Source organism: Urocampus carinirostris, chromosome 18 (genome assembly GCF_059441175.1).
Source record: "Urocampus carinirostris isolate Australia breed hairy pipefish chromosome 18, RoL_Ucar_1.0, whole genome shotgun sequence".
Taxonomy (NCBI): domain Eukaryota; kingdom Metazoa; phylum Chordata; class Actinopteri; order Syngnathiformes; family Syngnathidae; genus Urocampus; species Urocampus carinirostris.
This window is the reverse complement of record NC_142366.1, coordinates 2137452-2154316: the sequence shown is the minus strand read 5'-3', so window position 1 is coordinate 2154316 and position 16865 is coordinate 2137452. Positions and strand designations below refer to the sequence as shown.

Sequence of the window (16865 nt, the reverse complement as noted above, 5' to 3'; positions counted from 1 at the left end):
ATTTTAACAAACAGGAAGAAAATGATCCATCCATCCATCCACTGCACCGCTTATCCTTAGTAGGGTCACTGAGGTGGGACCCCATTCTAGCTATCTTCGGGCAGTGGGCAGGGGACACCCTGAACTGGTTGCCAGCCAGTTGCAGGGTATAGAGGCATACAATTCACTCGCTCATTCACACCTAGGGACAATTTGAACTGGCCAATTAACCTGATATGCATGTTTTTGGAACGTGGGATGAAATGGGAGTGCCCGGAGGAAACCCACGCACGCACAGGGAGAACATGCAAACTCCACACAGGGAGGCTGCAGTAGCCAAACTTGAACCCTCAACCTCAGCACCGTGAGGCTGCGTGGTAACCACCCAGCCGCCGTGCCACCAAAAAAATGATACGAAAAACTTAATAATAGTAATAAGGAACAGGAACAAATTACAGAAAAAAAAAATTCAGATTTTTTTTCAAGACAGCTATTCAGGATGACAGCATAATAAATATTCAGAAAGAAACTAATCAAACAAAGAAAAAAAAACATTCAGAATAACATTTCGAGATCCAAAAAAATAACAATTAAATCTAAGGTTTGAGACTGGCTGAGAATCACCACTATACACCTAGAAAATAGGCGGGACATAGTAGAAGGCTGCCGAACATTCAGAGGAGCTCATACTGTCTCAGGTGCATGCGTTGGATGATGTCACGACAGTCGTTGAAAACGCGTCGGATGTTTTCAGTGTCCACGGCGCAGGTAAAATGGGGGTAACAATAATGTTTCCCATCGCCACTTGCCGTGCTGATCCTCTGAAACACACAAAAAACATAAAAGTATTTTCATTACACAGTGATAAATTCATCATCTTGAATCTTTTAAGTTGCAGCAAACGAAAATGAATAAAAAATGACCACAAGTAAAATGAAACTTAACCCATTAACGTTTCAGGGAAATTAGTTGCTCAGTCAACTTTTCTGAATGCTTGGGCCAAGAGAGACACTTTTCTTTACATGTGGGGGCACTTTTTTCCGGTTCTTTCTGCCTAAAAAAACAACACATGTGTAGTTGCAATCATTATCCCTAGCTGACTATTTCTGCTTAGTGGCTTTTCTGTTTTTTTCACGCCTAAAATAAATTATACCTAACGACTATTGCTGAGTACAGGGGATAGTAGAACACTTTTTTTAAGGTTGGGGCACGCCTAAAATGACCTACATTTCTTTCCGATCCATTATCCTCTGTCAACCTTTGCTGAGCACTGGGCAGAGAGATTACTTTTCCCTGTTTGTGTGATGGCTTTTTTTCCCAGCACCTGTGTAGGTGTGATCCATTTTCACTGGTCTCCTGGTCAAGCAGTGGCCAAAAGATAAAGTTTTTGTCATGCGTGGTGGCTCTTTTTTCCCCCGTTTTTTTTCTGTCTAATATGAACAGCGCCACTGTTCTGAAGTCATGTGTTCAAAACCAGCTACCAGCCTTGCTGTGTGGGGTTTGCATGTTCTCCCCATGGTTGTGTGGGTTTACCGGGCACTTCAGTTTCCTCCCACATTCCAAAAACATGCATGTCAGGTCAATTAGCCAGTCCAGATTGTCCCTAGGTGTGGATAAACAAATGAGTTGTCTCTGTATGTCCTGCGACTGGTTGGCAACTGGTTCAGGGTGCCCATAGATGGCTGGTATGTGTTCCAACCCCCCTGGGACCTTACTAAGGATAAGCGGTTCAGATAATGGATGGATGGATTAACAGCACCCATGCAGCTGCAATCTGTTACCCCTGGTTGACCATTCCTTCAATATCGGGCTGGCAGAGGGTGTGTTAAAATAGGGTAGAGGCGTCTACTTCGCATCTTTTGTTAATTTGGAGGGATTCTCATCAACCGCGATAAACGGGAGATTACAGTAAAACTAGACAATTCCCTCGGCAATTGAGAGAGTTTGGGCTGGGCTGCATAACCTATTAGCATGTAACCATTAGCATGACTCGTTAGCATGTCCCCCTCGGATGGGTCTGGCCTTGATGCGGCGAGGGGGCTTGCGCGTTCCAGTGACCTTGGAGAGCGATACCGTCGGGAGCTTGCTCCTGGTAGGGTCACCCATGGCGGGCCGGTCTCCGGGGTAGGTTCCAGAGAAACAAAGACCCCAGCGTGTTGGTACGCTGTGAGGTGGCAGCCCCACCAACCGACTATCCTGCGGAGGGCTAACAACTCACCCAGGAGAAACCCACTGCCAGCCCCAAGCATCTTCCTTGGTCGCACAACGCCGCACCCGCTGGTTTGGCCATGTCCTTCGTCTACCACCAGACCATCCGAAACGAGCCATTCTCCAGTTTGACCCAAAGGCCGCAGGCTGGAGACGACCACGAGGGAAACCCCGCACTCGATGGCTCGACGTCATTGCGGGCGACCTCCAACAACACGGAGTTGCTGTAGAGGATGCAGAACAGCTGGCACAAGACCGCCAGCATTGGAAAAACCTAGCTCAACGCACAGGGACGGGACACCCCGACCTTCGCTTCAGCAATAAGTAAGTAAGTAAGTAAGTTAGCATGTAGCTGTTGGCATGTGGCTGTTGGCATGGCTCCTTAGCATGTAGCTGTTGGCATGGCTCGTTAGCATGTAGCTGTTGGCATGACTCATTAGCATGTAGCTGTTATTGTCACTCTTTAGCATCTACTTGTTAGCATGACTCGTTACCATATGGCCATTTGGATGACTCGTTAGCATGGCTCGTTAGTATGTAGCCGTTAGCATGGCTGGTTAGCATGTATCCATTAGTAAGGCTTGTTAGCATCTTTTCGTTAGCATGTAGCTGTTGGCATGACTCGTTAGGATCAACCCGTTAGCATGTAGCCAATAGCATAACTCGTTAGCGTGCAGGCGTTGCTTAAGATACTTGTGGCAATGAGTTGGCCTTGTACCATAAAGCTCCAACTCATGCAAAATAAAAAGATGAGGAAATCCTCACCAGAAATTCATCTCTAATGAAGAACTTTGCACGGGTGACCCTGGCGTCTTCATCAGCATCCGGAACAGCTGGAAACCAAGAAACACCGCAAGCTAACATAAGTGACTTCCTTCCTCTGAGCGCCTCTCTTTTTTACCTCCAGTAGGAAGCGTGTAGTTGGAATAGCCCGGGAAATAATCTTCCAGTTTAGATTTCCCGGCTAATATTTTGTCAGCCAGAACATCCTGCTTGTTGAGGAACAAGATGACGGAGATGGTCTTCAAAAATCTGCAGCAGATCAGAGCCCAAGTCAACAAGTGGGTGTGGCTTAGGTGGGCGGGGTCGACGGGAGTGGCACCTGTTGGTCCAAATGGATCGGAAGAGGTCGAGGGATTCTTGCAGCCGATTGGTGGAGTTGTCTTCTCGGATTACCATGTTGTAGCTGCTGCTCGCCGCCACGAAGATGATCGCCGTCACGTCTGACCAATTGGACCAAGGTGTTTCAACCAGGGATGTCAAACTATTTTGAACCCGCGGGCTACATATTAGAAAAAGTATTCTTGCGGCGACTAGTCTGTCCGTTGGCCAACCCGGTCCTCGAGAGCCGCATGTCCTGCATGTGTTTGGAGTTTCTCTGCTCCAATCACCTGGATCATTATCAAGCTCTCACATAGCTTGCCAACAAGCTGAATATTTACATCACCTGTTTTGAAGCATAGAAACCTCCAAAACATGCAGGACATGTGACCGGGTTGGAAAGCAAGAGAAGAGAAAAGAAAAAGAAAGAAGGAAAAATAAAAATGAGAGAGAGAGGGAGAGAGAGAGAGAGGGACGAGAAAAGACAAAGGGAGAGAGAGAGAATTTAAAAGAGATAAAGTGAGGGAAAGAAGACAAGAAAAAAGATAAAAGAGGGAATGAGACAATGAGATGGGGAAGAGAAAGAGATTGAAAGAGAATAAAACACAGCAAGAGGGAGAAACATGGGGAGAGAAAAAAAGATTCTGAGCAAGAGAGATTAAAACAGACAAAAGAAAAAAACGATGCAAAAGAGGGGAAAGAACAAATGAGAGGGAGACAATGAAAAAGAAATATTAAGGAAGAAAAGACAAAGAAACAGAAAGAGACGGGGTGAGAAAGAGAGTAATAAAGAGAAATAAAAAGAAAGGAGGAGAGAAAATGTGACAGAGATAAGACGAGTTAAGTTACTAAGAGGGAAAGAAAGGGAGAGGGAACAGAAAAGAGAAAGAAAGAGAAAGAAGAATGATGGGGAGAAAGAAAAAGAGAGAGAGAGAGAAATAGAATGAGAGGAAAATAAATAGAAAGAAAGTAATAAAACAAAGAAAAGAGAGCAAGAGAGAAAAAAATAGCATAAAGACCCAAAGAAGGGCAGAAAAGAAAGAGAGAGAGAGCAAAAGAAAGGAAGGGAAAAAGAAAGAATCACAGCAAAAGAGAATGACAAAGAGTAAATGAAAGAAAGAGAAGCGAGGCAGAGAATTCGAAAGAGAAATAAAAAGAGAGCAAGAAAAAAAACAAAGAGAGGGAAAGCAAACAAAAGAGAGAAAGACGTAGAACGCAAAACAGAGAAAAAGGATGACAGAGAGAGAAAAAGCAAGAGATGTCAGTGTTGTCTTGAGGGCTGGATTAAAACTTTTTATGTGCGTAATCCCGCCCGCGGGACGTACGTTTCACACCCGTTTTAGCAAGAGTTTGCATCAATGTATTTTGCAGTTTGTCTCACCATTAAAACACTGAATCCACTTCCTGCGTTCGTCCCTTTGTCCGCCCACATCGAACATACTGCGGTAAAACAAAACGAGTCGCCGTTTGAACAGAGCCTTTGTCCGATTGGTTGATGATGGGTTAGGGTTAGGGTTAGATGGATCGAGTCGGCGGGACTAAAGTCACTCACTGAAAGTTAACCTTGTCCACTTGAAACCTGGTTTCGAAAATTCCCGATGTCAAAACTCGACAGCGCAGCAAATCCTGGCGAGGGAAGAAAAGACGGATTCTACCTAGCGACAAGGATAGCGAGGCCGCTGATTGGTTAATTGTTTTTTTCACCTGGTCGGTCGGTGTGTAGTCGGCCCTTCTCACAGAGTCCAAGCGGTCCAAGAAGCTGAGAAGTTGGACAAGGACAGCCCCCATCACGAAAATAATTAACCCCAAAACACAACTCAGTAATGAGCCTTCGCATGCTAATGTGAAAAGAAGATTAGAGATTGTTTGGTGGGGGCGTAACCAGCCCGCATTTTTGCAGTATAACCCTAGTTGTATTTTTTGGTATTTTTTGAGTATTTTTGGAGTATCACTGTAGTTGTACTTTTGTAATAGTTCTGCCGTTAACGCTGCAATGTAAAATGAATAAATCAAACTCTCACATCCTGAAACACTGGTTTGGTAGATATAGGCAACTGCTCTTCAAATAATTTGTTTACAACAAAAGTCAACAGTAAAACAATAAGTAACTATCCGAGCCCTCTCTCGATGTGATGTTACAGTATGTGCCTTATAAGAGTAGAACTGCATTACCCACAATGTCCCATTGTTACTGATCATGGCTGTGCATCCCCTCACGTTTTCAGTTGTATGTTTTGGTTTACTGCGAGTGACACAAAAATAAACACATGCCAAAACACCTAATTTAAATTCACTAAAAGTAACGAACCACTTTTGACCGCCAGTAACGGTCACGGTGGTGTTGTAACAACGAAAAGAAAATTTATTTGACCCCTGTACAGAAAAAATAACGCCGTTGCATGCATATTATAATCACATATGACAAGGGATCTTTTCTATACACCATGGGCGTAACCAGCCTCCAAAATTAACCCGAGCACCCCAAAAATTACAGCATTTTAAAAACTGTTTTCCTCAATAAAGGACAGGATAGGCTTGAATATGATGAAAAATGCTAGATTCAAGAGTCTGAGCACGTCATCGGTTATTTCTGCTGTCGTATTTTTGTAGTAGAATTTGTGTTATATACAGTAGCTGTAGTATTACTGTGGTTGTATTCTGTAGTCATAATTTTGTAGTATTGCCGTAGTATTATTATAGTTTTATTTTTGTAGTATTACTTCAATTGTAATTTTGTGTTGTTTTTGTATTTCTGCAGTCAGATTTGTAGTATTGCAGTAGTACTTTTATAGAAATACGGTACATATATTTTGAAGTTGTCATCACTACTGATGCGGGGCACCTGAATCTGCTCCGTTGGTGCCAACAGCTGCAAAAGCTAATTGGCCGTTGCAACTTTTTGAACCCCCACCTTCCTGTCAACATTGGTCAGATCGTCTGCGAACCTTGGCTACACGCAAGGCAAGCTCTTTTTGTAATGTAATGTAATGTAAATGCATTTATATAGCGCTTTTCAAGTCAATGAGACCTCCCAAAGCGCTTTACAATGTGTTTCACACTTTTACACACTAATTAACTACTCCTGACTCTATCCTGCCCTGTTTCCCGTCTGATTCTCAGTGTCGATTTCTTTTTTAACCCGTTTAACGTTTTTGCTCCTCCGTCCCGGCCATCGACCTGTTTTTTTCCTCGCTCTCGACATTGCCTTCGCTCGACACAGAAGTGCCACTTCCGCATTCCAAGCGATCTGCTACCTGTGATTGACGATCACCAGATCGTGGGTGCAAGCCCTTTCCTCCTTCTAAATAAAGCTGAGTAAACAAACGCGATTGGGTCCCATCTCTGTTTCTGGTCCGCTATGGAAGTGTCATCTTATTAGCTGCACCGCTTATCCTCAGTAGGGTAGCGGGGGTGCTGGAACCCAACCCAGCAATCATCGGGCAGTGGGCAGGGAACACCCTCAACTGGTTGCCAGCCAATCGCAGCGCTATGGAAGTATTCTGTAATATTTTTGTCGTAATATTTATGTAGCATTGTTTTGTATTATAATATTACTGTAGTGGTATTTTCATAGTATTTCAGTAGAAGTATTTAAGTATTTCCATACTAGCATCTTTGTAGTATTTTTTCAGTAATTTAATACTAGTCTAGTTGTCTTTTGTAGTATTTCTGTTGTAATATTTTTGTAACAGTATTTTTGAAACGAAGTATTGCTATAGTAGTATTTTCGTATAATTTCTATAGTATTATTTTTATCAGAATGAATACAAAATAATCTGTTAGGTCCTGACGCATGTGGCCTACGGGCTGCCCATCCCTGATCCAGGTCCTCAGCACCCCCAAAGTTCTGAACGGAAAATCGCCCCCGCTATACACAACACGTTTTTTTTCACAAACAATGGGGGGAAATATTTTCATTGTCTCATTTATGTGTTGACTGGTCTGTTTTATCAGTTGAGTGAATGTTGTTATCCAGCTGAACCAACTCACCACACTATACAAACTCAATACTGTGTATCCCCGTTTTGTGTGTTAAATGGTCAAAAATACAGTGGCATGAAAAAGTATCCCCCACCTTCCTGATTTCTGATTTCTGCGCTTTTTGTTTTTTCATTACTAGCAAAGGTTTCACATCGTCAAAGTAATTTTAATATCACTCAGAGACAAAGAAAATTCAGTCATGAAATGTTGATTCAATTTATTAAGGCCAGACCATTACACTGCCACTACCATGTTTTGCTGTTGGTATCATGCTGGTCTTCTCAAATGCTGTGCCATTTTTGGGCCAGATGTGATGGGCTGCACACCTTTCAAAAAGTAAAATCTTTGACTCATGAGTGGACAGAATGTTTTTCCAGGTCTTGAGGATAATCAGGGTGCTTTTTGGCAAAGGTGAAATGACTGTGTTCTTTTGTGACAGCAGTGGTTTTTGCCTGGGAACCCTCCCATGAATGCCATTTTTGCCTCATGTCTTCCTTATAGTGTCTTTCTTATAGAGCCATGAACAATGACCTTAATTGGTCTGCTTTGCGCCTTAATAAGTACAATCAACATTTCACAAGTGCACCTCGTATTTCCATGGGTTGTCTTTGTGTGATATTAAAATTGGTTTGATGATTCTGGAACCTCTGCGTGATAGATGGATATGCAAAAAAGACAAGAACCAGGAAAGCGAGAAATACTTTTTCACAGGACTGTAAACATAATACATCAAAGACACCATAATGAGTCTTTCGACATTGCTCACTGCGGGCAGAACATACACACCAATTTTTGCGATTTGAATAGCAATCCTTAGAACGACATTGCTTGGAATTTGTAAAAAAAAAAAGTCTTTTCTTCGATGCCTCCACCGGTGGTGTTGTAATTTACAAGAGACGAAAAACCCTATCTTGACTAGTTTTCTCTGTGTAGTTTTAAAAGGTTGCTCTGGTGTATTAAGAAAACATTGTTCATAACGTTTAAATGAAATGTGAGATCTCCTTTTAATGTTTGACGTCTCTGTGGTATGGTTTTTTGATATTTTTACTTGACTTGCCAATTTCCGGTGTAAATTTATTAGGTTATTGTGACCAGCTTGGGCTACGAGTAATAATAATAATAATAATAATAATAATAATAATAATAATAATAATTTCCTTGTATTGTCATTCTGAGTAAAAATGTACACAGAACGAAATGTCGATACATCTGACCCGTTGTAGCGAACCGATGCTGCCGCAGCCAAGAGAGGGCGCCGCTATTTACCCATGTTATAAGTCTTAGGTATGACTCGGCCGAGGCGCGGACCAGCGACCTCCCAGTCTCAAAGCGGGCGCCCTACCATCTAGGCTACTGAGCTGGTAGTAGCACATTTCATGTTTCTTGACACATAGCCGGAGACAGCTTGAGGTTGTCAATGTAGATTCTTCAACAAAAGAATGAATATTTTTCTTTTATTGGCCTTTTTTAAAAGGCAGTTTTTTTACCTCCCAGGAAATTCCTCGAATTCTTGGACGATTGGAAATCTCTGATCTGAGTGGCAAGCTACCCCAGACCAAAAATACACAGCTAGGATCTTCAGCATCCAGGTTGCGGCAGGCTTTTTTTTTTTTAATCTTGAAAGTGTACTCATGAATTTTTTTAAAAAACAGCGATATCCATGAATTTGGGATTCCCTGAATTCAAAAACATTGGAATTTATTTTTCTTTCCTAATTGATAAACCTTCTTGTCTTTTTTTTGGATAATTTGATGAACATTCTTGTCATACATTTGAATTATAATTGAGACTTGAAGTGGATTGATTGCAAAACCGTATCAGTGCGCATAAATGTAAATATTACGACTAATAATGAGGTATCAACCAAAAATAGAGTAGACTACCAGTCATCATACTAAAATACAAACGTACAATTTCTCATCGAACACCTTATACCAGGGGCCAGGAACCTTTTTGACCCAAAGAGCCATAATAGCAAAATATTTTGAGAGAGCCACACCATATAAGGCAAATTTCAGAAAAATCGCCAAATACGCTCTCCACACAAAATCCAATTTTCACATATATATATATATATATATATATATATATATATATATATATATATATATATATATATATATATATACTGGACTGTCTCAGAAAATTAGAATATTGTGATAAAGTTCTTTATTTTCTGTAATGCAATCAAAAAAACAAAAATGTCATACATTCTGGATTCATTACACATCAACTTAACTATTACAAGCCTTTTATTATTTGAATATTGCTGATTTTGGCTTACAGCTTAAGAAAACTCAAAAATCTTATCTCAAAATATTAGAATATCATAAAAAAGTATACAAGTAGGCTATTCAACTAATCACCTGAATCATCTAATTAACTCGAAACACCTTGCGAGGGTTTCCTGAGCCTTAAAAACACTCAGCTTGGTTCAGTAAACTAAATCACAAGTATGGGGAAGACTGCTATCCAGAGGACCATCAGGAGGGTAAGACACAAAAATAAATTTCTCAAAGAGCAGGCTGTTCACAGAGTGCAGTTTCAAAGCATATCCACAAAAAGTATGTTGGAAGGGAAAAATGTGGCCGGAAACGCTGCACAACCAAGACAGATAACCGCAGCCTTAACAAAATTGTGAAGAAGAGCCACTTCCAGAATTTGGGGGAGCTTCAAAGACAGTGGGCTGAAGCTGGAGTCCAGGTATCAAAAGCCACAGTTCACAGACGTGTCCGGGAAAAGGGCTACAATAGCCGTATTCCCATGGTCAAGCCACTTCTGAACTCAAGACAACGGAAGAAGCGTCTGACTTGGGCTATGGAGAAGAAGCACTGGACAGTTGCAGAGTGGTCCAAAGTCCTCTTTTCAGATGAAAGCAAGTTTTGCATTTCATTTGGAAGTCAATGCGCCAGAGTCTGGAGAAAGGCTGGAGAGGAGCAAAATCCAAGTTGCTTGAAATCCAGTGTGAAGTTCCCACAGTGAGCAATGGTTTGGGGAGCCATGTCAGCTGCTGGTGTTGGTCCACTGTGTTTCATCCAGTCCAGAGTAAATGCAACTGTGTACCAAGAGATTTTAGAGCACTACATGCTTCCATCTGCTGAAAAGCTCTATGGAAATGAGGATTTCATCTTCCAGCATGATCTGGCACCTGCCCACAGTGCCAAAACCACCAGTAAATGGTGCACTGACCATGGCATCACTGTCCTTGATTGGCCTGCTAATTCCCCTGACCTGAACCCCATCGAGAATTTGTGGGGTATAGTTAAGAAGAAGATGAAAGACACCAGACCTACAAATGCAAATGAGCTGAAGGCCGCAATCGAAGCATCCTGGGCATCAATAACACCTCAGCAATGCCACAGGCTGATTGCCTCCATGCCACGCCGGATTGATGCAGTAATCCGTGCAAAAGGATTCCCAACCAAGTACTGAGTGCATCAATGGACATTTTCAAATGTTTGATTTAGTTTTGCTGTTATAAAATTATTTTTTTACTTGGTCTGAGGAAGTATTCTAATATTTTAAGATAGGATATTTGAGTTTTCTTAAGCTGTGAGCCAAATTCAGCAATATTCAAATAATAAAAGGCTTGAAATAGTTCAGTTGATGTGTAATGAATCCAGAATGTATGACATTTTTGTTTTTTTAGTTGCATTACAGAAAATAAAGAACTTTATCACAATATTCAAATTTTCTGAGACAGTCCTGTATATATACTAGACCTAAGATTTATGGCCCGAGCCCAAGCCCGAACCCGAACCCGAGGCAATTTCGGGCCGGGTCGGGCCTGAAATGTCAGTCATACGGTCGGGTCGGGTCGGGTCCGGTCCTGCTTTTTTTTTTTTTAATTAATTAATAATTATAAATATATGTTCATTAAAAATATATACTTAAACTATGTATGGATACTAGACCAAGGAATACTTGTTATAAAATAAATAATTTGGATAAAACGGAGAAGGAGCTGTAATTGCTATTTTTCCGACTCCTATGCAAATTCCTCCCCCCCTCCGATTTTAAATGAAAAAAACAACAATTTGTTTACACCGCGGGATCCAATGCAACCAGGGTTTCATTCACAATAAAAAAGACATTACATACGGATATTATAGTAAATCAAATAAATATTATTTGTGTACAATTAGTTGTGATTGCGGAAATCATAGCGTACTGTGACGTTGGTGACTTTTCCATCCGCATTAACAAACGCATTTTGTAAAATACGATCGCGCTTTATTGTTTAAATAAACGCGTTATATAGACTAGGATCTCCCAATTATTATAATTAGCTCGCTTTATTTTGTTTTAAAGCGTATTATATAGAATACGATCGCTTTTGTCGGAAGCGTACATTGACGTTGGTGACATTTTCATCCGCGTTAAAAAACGCAATTTGTAGAATAAAATCACGCTTTATTGTTTAAATAAACGCGTTATATAGACTAGGATCTCCCAATTATTATAATTAGCTCGCTTTATTGTTTTAATAAGCGTTTTATATAGAATACGATCAGGGGGGGAGGGATTTGCATAGGAGTCGGAAAAGGGCACAGCACGTCAACACCCCCTCTCAATGAAAGTGCTGCGCTAAAATCTTAAGGACGTACTGCTGCTGTGGATTATGGCCCAATGATCAAGTCGTCAAAATGACGGACGCCCTTAAATGTTTTCGCTACCTCTAAAAAAAAACCCGTCAATGACAGATTGTCGCTTAATGTAACATCTGCAGTGCAGACACAGAAATATAAAAGATGTAAATGTTTATACAGTTTGACCGCCGAACGAGGACATTAAGCGCTCGGTGCTACGACCACTCGACATCAAGCGCTCGGTGCTACGACCACTCGGGAGTGTTTATTAGCCACGGACTGCTATGTCAACAAGACCTACATAGACCAGCGGCCTACAAAGCAGCGAAGCAGAGTGGCAAGACAGCGGCGTGACGAAGAAGCGGGCCGGGCTAACAGCTAGGCTAAAGGCTAACCCCTTGACGAAGCGGGCCGGGCTAACAGCTAGGCTAAAGGCTAACCCCTCTAACATTCGCTCTCTGGACAATAAACTGGACCATTTAACAACTGGAAGAGGCATCGAACCGCGAGTGACGAACTGCTGCGCTAAAATTCTGACGAAGACATGGTTAATCTTATCTATCCCGGCTGACGTTCAAAGAAACTGTGCGGGTCAGATGTATCGACATTTCGTTCTGTATACACGTGTACACGAATGACAATAAAGTCAATCTGAATCTGAATCTGAATTTAACTTAGGCCTAGATGTTGTAACAAAAGGCAGAGTTTAATTTGTTATCATAAATCACCCCTCCTTATAAATAAAATATGTAATTTCGGGCCCCTTTCGGGCCGGGCCAGCAAATCCAGTTAATTAGTCGGGCTCGGTCCGGGTCGGGTTTAATACCCCTCGGGCCTGCGTCGGGCTCGGGTGCTTTTTTTTGGCCCGATCTTACCTCTAATATATACACCACAGCCATATCCCCTTAGTGGGAGATTGATTCAGAGGAGGGGATTCCCAGCCCCCTCACTCAACCCAACTGAGGTGTTGGGAGTCATTAGGTGACCAAACCTCCCAATTCCAACCCCTAATGCTGAACGTCAAGCAGGGAGGCAACGGGTACCAATGTTTAAATCTTAGGTATGACTCGGCCGAGGCTTGAACCACAACCTCCCACTCTCTGGGCGGGCGCCATACCCCCAAGGCCAATGGAAGTATTCTGTAGTATTTTTGTTGTAATATTTATGTAGCATTGTTTTGTATTATAGTAGTAGAAATAGATAAAGAGAGAAAAAAAGAGAGAATAGAGAGAGTACAAAAGAGAGAGACAAAAAGAGGGTGCAAAAAAGAGAAAAAAGAATGAGGCATAAAAAAAAGAAAAATGAAAGTGTGTGTGTGTGTGTGTGTGTAAAAAATAATTAAAGAGTGCAAAAGAGAGAGTTACAGAAAAGAGAAAAGAGAGACAGACAGGCAGCGAAAGATAGATAAGAGTGAAAAATCAGGAGAGATAGTGAAAAAGAAAAAATACATGGAAAATGAGACAAAAAGAAATAGAAATAGCTAAGAGAGAGACAGAAAAGAAAGAAAAAAAGAGAGAAAGAAAAAAAAGAGCAAAAGAAAAGGAGAAAGTAGAACAGCTCCAGTTGCTTTGCGAGTCATGCCTGACTTTGTCAACATCAAGTGGACATATTTTAAACAGCCTATTTTTCTCTTGTGCTTCTGATGACTTTGTCTTGCGGGCTGAATTGAAAACCTCGGTGGGCCTGATCTGGAATGTTTGACACCTGTGACCCAGGACTCCCTTCTTTTCCACACATACTCGGGCTTAATGGAGGGCTGGATTTAATCATCCAAAGGACCTTATGATTGATATGCCTGCGTTAAAATGAATATTGAAATACAATGTGGAAAACAAACATTTCTGTGACATTTCTATTTTATGTCCAAGCAGCCTTACTACTGAGCGCAGTCAATCAGCTGATACTCATTGGCGCGCTCGTAGCACGCCTTGATGCCCTCGTCTTCCCAAAGCTTCTGAGCATGCTCGAAAAAGTCCTACGAGAGAAGAACGTGTTAAAGACACACATGTTGACTTTGTCACGTACTGAGGGACGTCTGAATAATAAGGCCACAGGTGACAAAGGCACAACGTCAAGTTTGTGTGTTTGCAGGTGTGGGCCGGGCCCTTGGTGGTCTGACTCCCAAGATGCCTCATTTCATCAGGTCATTAACATGGCAACAACAAAACATGGAGTCTCCAGGTGCCTCCAAGCATGCTTAACATTGTGTCGTTGTGTACGCACCTCGGTATATTCAAAATCAGAAAGCGGCGCAATGCCTTTGATGTAGTCAACTCTGAATTGGTTGCCGGGGTCACCCAATAGCATGGGCGGAGTCAAGGTGCTCATCGCCGACACGATGGTCTGAAACACAAAAAAAAATCATGTCGGTGAGTCCTGTCAATCAGAATATCACGTGATGGAAGGGTCTCATGTGACCAACCACAATGGCATCCTTCACATTCTTCCGGATGTCTTGGATCTTCTGCTGCTTCTCTCTAGTGGATGAAAAAATGGAGTGTCAAAAGCAAAGAAGATCTTCGTTTGGTAGATCAATGCCAAAGATCTTAATTTGGACGATCAACTTGATATAAGACTTTAGTTTGGACAATAAATCACAAAAAAGATCTTAGTTTGGAAGATCATCTCAAAACAAAACTAAGCTAGGATAATCAATCCCAAGGAAAAACAACTTGTTCAATCTGTAAGAACTTTTAAGTTTGGATGATCACTCTCAAAGAAGATTTAAGTTTAGATGATTATTCTCGAAGAAGTTCTTAGTTTGGATGATCAAGCTCAAAGAAGATCTTAGTTTGGGGAATCAATCTGAAAGGACTTTGTTTGGATGATCAGCGACTGAACTTTTACCAAGAACCATCCCGATGTTAGACCTTACAATCTTGTTTGCATGAATGTAAAAATCCAGATCCAAACACTAAAAACCCTACCGAAGTTTTTATTTCACCACAGTTCAGGTAGACAGCAGACATGAGCGCATTAGAGTTATCAACACAGCCCTCAAACTCATTATCTGCTCTCTGCCCACTCCAGGGGACATTGTCAACAACATTATAAAGGACTCATTTCACAACGGAGGGTACACTACTACTTTGCTATCAATTATAATAAAGACAATTCCGTTATTAGTTTTTGGATCATGATTTGACAACCTTACTCACTACAAAGGCAGGAAGGACATTTAACTCGACAATAAAAGCATCTGAACTCACTCAGCATTGAACCCATCAACATGAAGAATCCTCATCTGCTTGACAATTGTACTCTTACCAGACTCACCTGCTCCTGCAGGCACAAACATAATGTGAAACACAAAGCCAATTGTTAAAACGGGACATAAGGCAAGTGAGACAGGAGGAGACGGCTGAAAAGAAATCAAATAAGTTAATTAGCGAGATGAGGTCTGACCCAGCAGCAAGAGTCTGTGTGTGGCTTTATATGCCTGTCGCTCTTTCTGCAGTTGTCTGTCGATCTTTTTGTTGGCTTCCCGTTTCACTTTCTCGTCCAGTCGTTCCTCGTCCGTCTTCCCTCCCAAACAGCCCATGTTGTCCACCCGCGAGCCAGCCAGACCCCAAAATCTTAGCTATCTCCTTTGGAGTCACAAGAGTCCCCTTTGGCGCATCAACAGGTCCAAGTACTGTCCATCTGAGTAGGTTCCATTGTTTTGTCCCTCAGTCAGGAGCTCTCCGCATTCACTTGATCTTTCCACAACGAAGCGCCAGAGACTCGAGAAATTCTCCGCTGACTCACCTGTGCCACCTTTGCCTCATTACGTGGCTTCTCTTGGGGGAATAAACTGTTTTCTTCCACTGCGACATGCTTTGCTAGTTTGACGCTGCTTGACAACGAAGTCGCGCCGCCTTTATCTGTGTCATTTTTGTCCTTACACAAGCAGCGTGAAGGTTCCAATAAAACCTTGGATTAGGTTTCTATTACTAAGGGCCCGGTCACACAGCCGTTTGCGTCTGTATCGCGGGTAAAATTTTGCGTTTTTTTTTTGCCCGTGGTTGCCCGCGATGGAAAATGCGCAAAATTGGCCAACCCGCTGTTCATCGGTGGTATGCCCGCAAAACAGACGCCGGCGACTGTTCCGCTTCCTCATCGCGTCATTTCAGCGTCATTTTCTCGTGTGGACCACGAGTATAAAAGCTGCTGAGCCAGCGTTATGCAGAGATTTGCATCTCCTCGCTACTACAACCACTTTTACCTCGTTTTACCTCACTTTTATATCACTTTTAGGGAATTTAATGGCAGACATATAACCAAAACCACTTCGTCTAGCATTTGTTGGGAATATAATACAACTTAAACCATTCCGTCTTTGTATTTGGTGTGAATGTAATCGAACGGTAATGCACGCCGTATACAAATCACTTTTGAGCACGTAACATGTTTATTTTGCCCTTTTCTATTCAAATCGCTCATATTGAAACTGTTATGCACTACCATAAAGCTTATTTCTGCATAATAAGCTTCACGGTAGAGTGCATAACAGTTCTCAAAAGTGATTTATATACGGTGTGCATTACCGTGAAAGTCTGTGTACCCGTGCTCTAAAGTATTGAGCAAAACTTTTTCGCACTGCCAACCGCGCGTGAATTTCCGACCGCGTGTTAAGCACTGCTGTATCTTGTCTGTATGGCGATCTCAAAGCGTCCAATAGCGTCCGCCTCACAGGCAGAAATTTTTGGCCATGATTCAGCCGCAAACTGCTGTGTGACCGGGCCCTAATAGAATAAATAAGAAGTGTCTTAATTATTATTGTTCAACTAAACAGTATACACTACATTGTAATCATATCCACTGAAGGAATAGGGACCGGGGGACTGCAATCACTGGAGGAGCTAAAACTGAGGGCCATAATCATTCATGGTTTAGACCTGCTGAAGCGGAATGGTCGCAGATGTAGGAGAAGCCAGATATGGGTGCAGCAGTGATGGCTCGCTAGAACAGGAGACAGTTTGCAGCTGGACATAGACCTGGAATAAGAGGCAGCCAAGCGTGCCTCAA

The 16865-nt window shown here is 42.0% G+C and overlaps 1 protein-coding gene across 1 annotated transcript; it reads right to left on the bottom strand.

The window, feature by feature from the left end:
• Positions 1-565: 565 nt before the first annotated feature.
• On the bottom strand, positions 566-15399 carry gnal (guanine nucleotide binding protein (G protein), alpha activating activity polypeptide, olfactory type). Its single transcript, XM_088321957.1, has 12 exons — positions 15264-15399; positions 15068-15140; positions 14281-14335; positions 14022-14201; positions 13736-13833; positions 4993-5047; positions 4841-4914; positions 4670-4728; positions 3290-3410; positions 3089-3219; positions 2953-3020; positions 566-800 (listed from the first exon to the last, which is right to left on the bottom strand). The coding sequence occupies exons 1-12, from the start codon at positions 15397-15399 to the stop codon at positions 654-656; spliced, it is 1197 nt and encodes a 398-aa protein (XP_088178083.1). The 3' UTR covers positions 566-653.
• Between the last annotated feature and the right edge of the window lie 1466 nt (positions 15400-16865).

Excerpts from the sequence above, each read along its gene's own strand:
- gnal (XM_088321957.1), bottom strand. The coding sequence starts at position 15,399 with ATGGGCTGTTTGGGAGGGAAGACGGACGAGGAACGACTGGACGAGAAA. Across the intron at positions 13,834-14,021 it reads ACCTGGAGACTCCATGTTTT|GACTTTTTCGAGCATGCTCA; the intron begins GTTGTTGCCATG and ends CTTCTCTCGTAG. Across the intron at positions 4,729-4,840 it reads GTGGACAAGGTTAACTTTCA|TATGTTCGATGTGGGCGGAC; the intron begins GTGAGTGACTTT and ends GTTTTACCGCAG.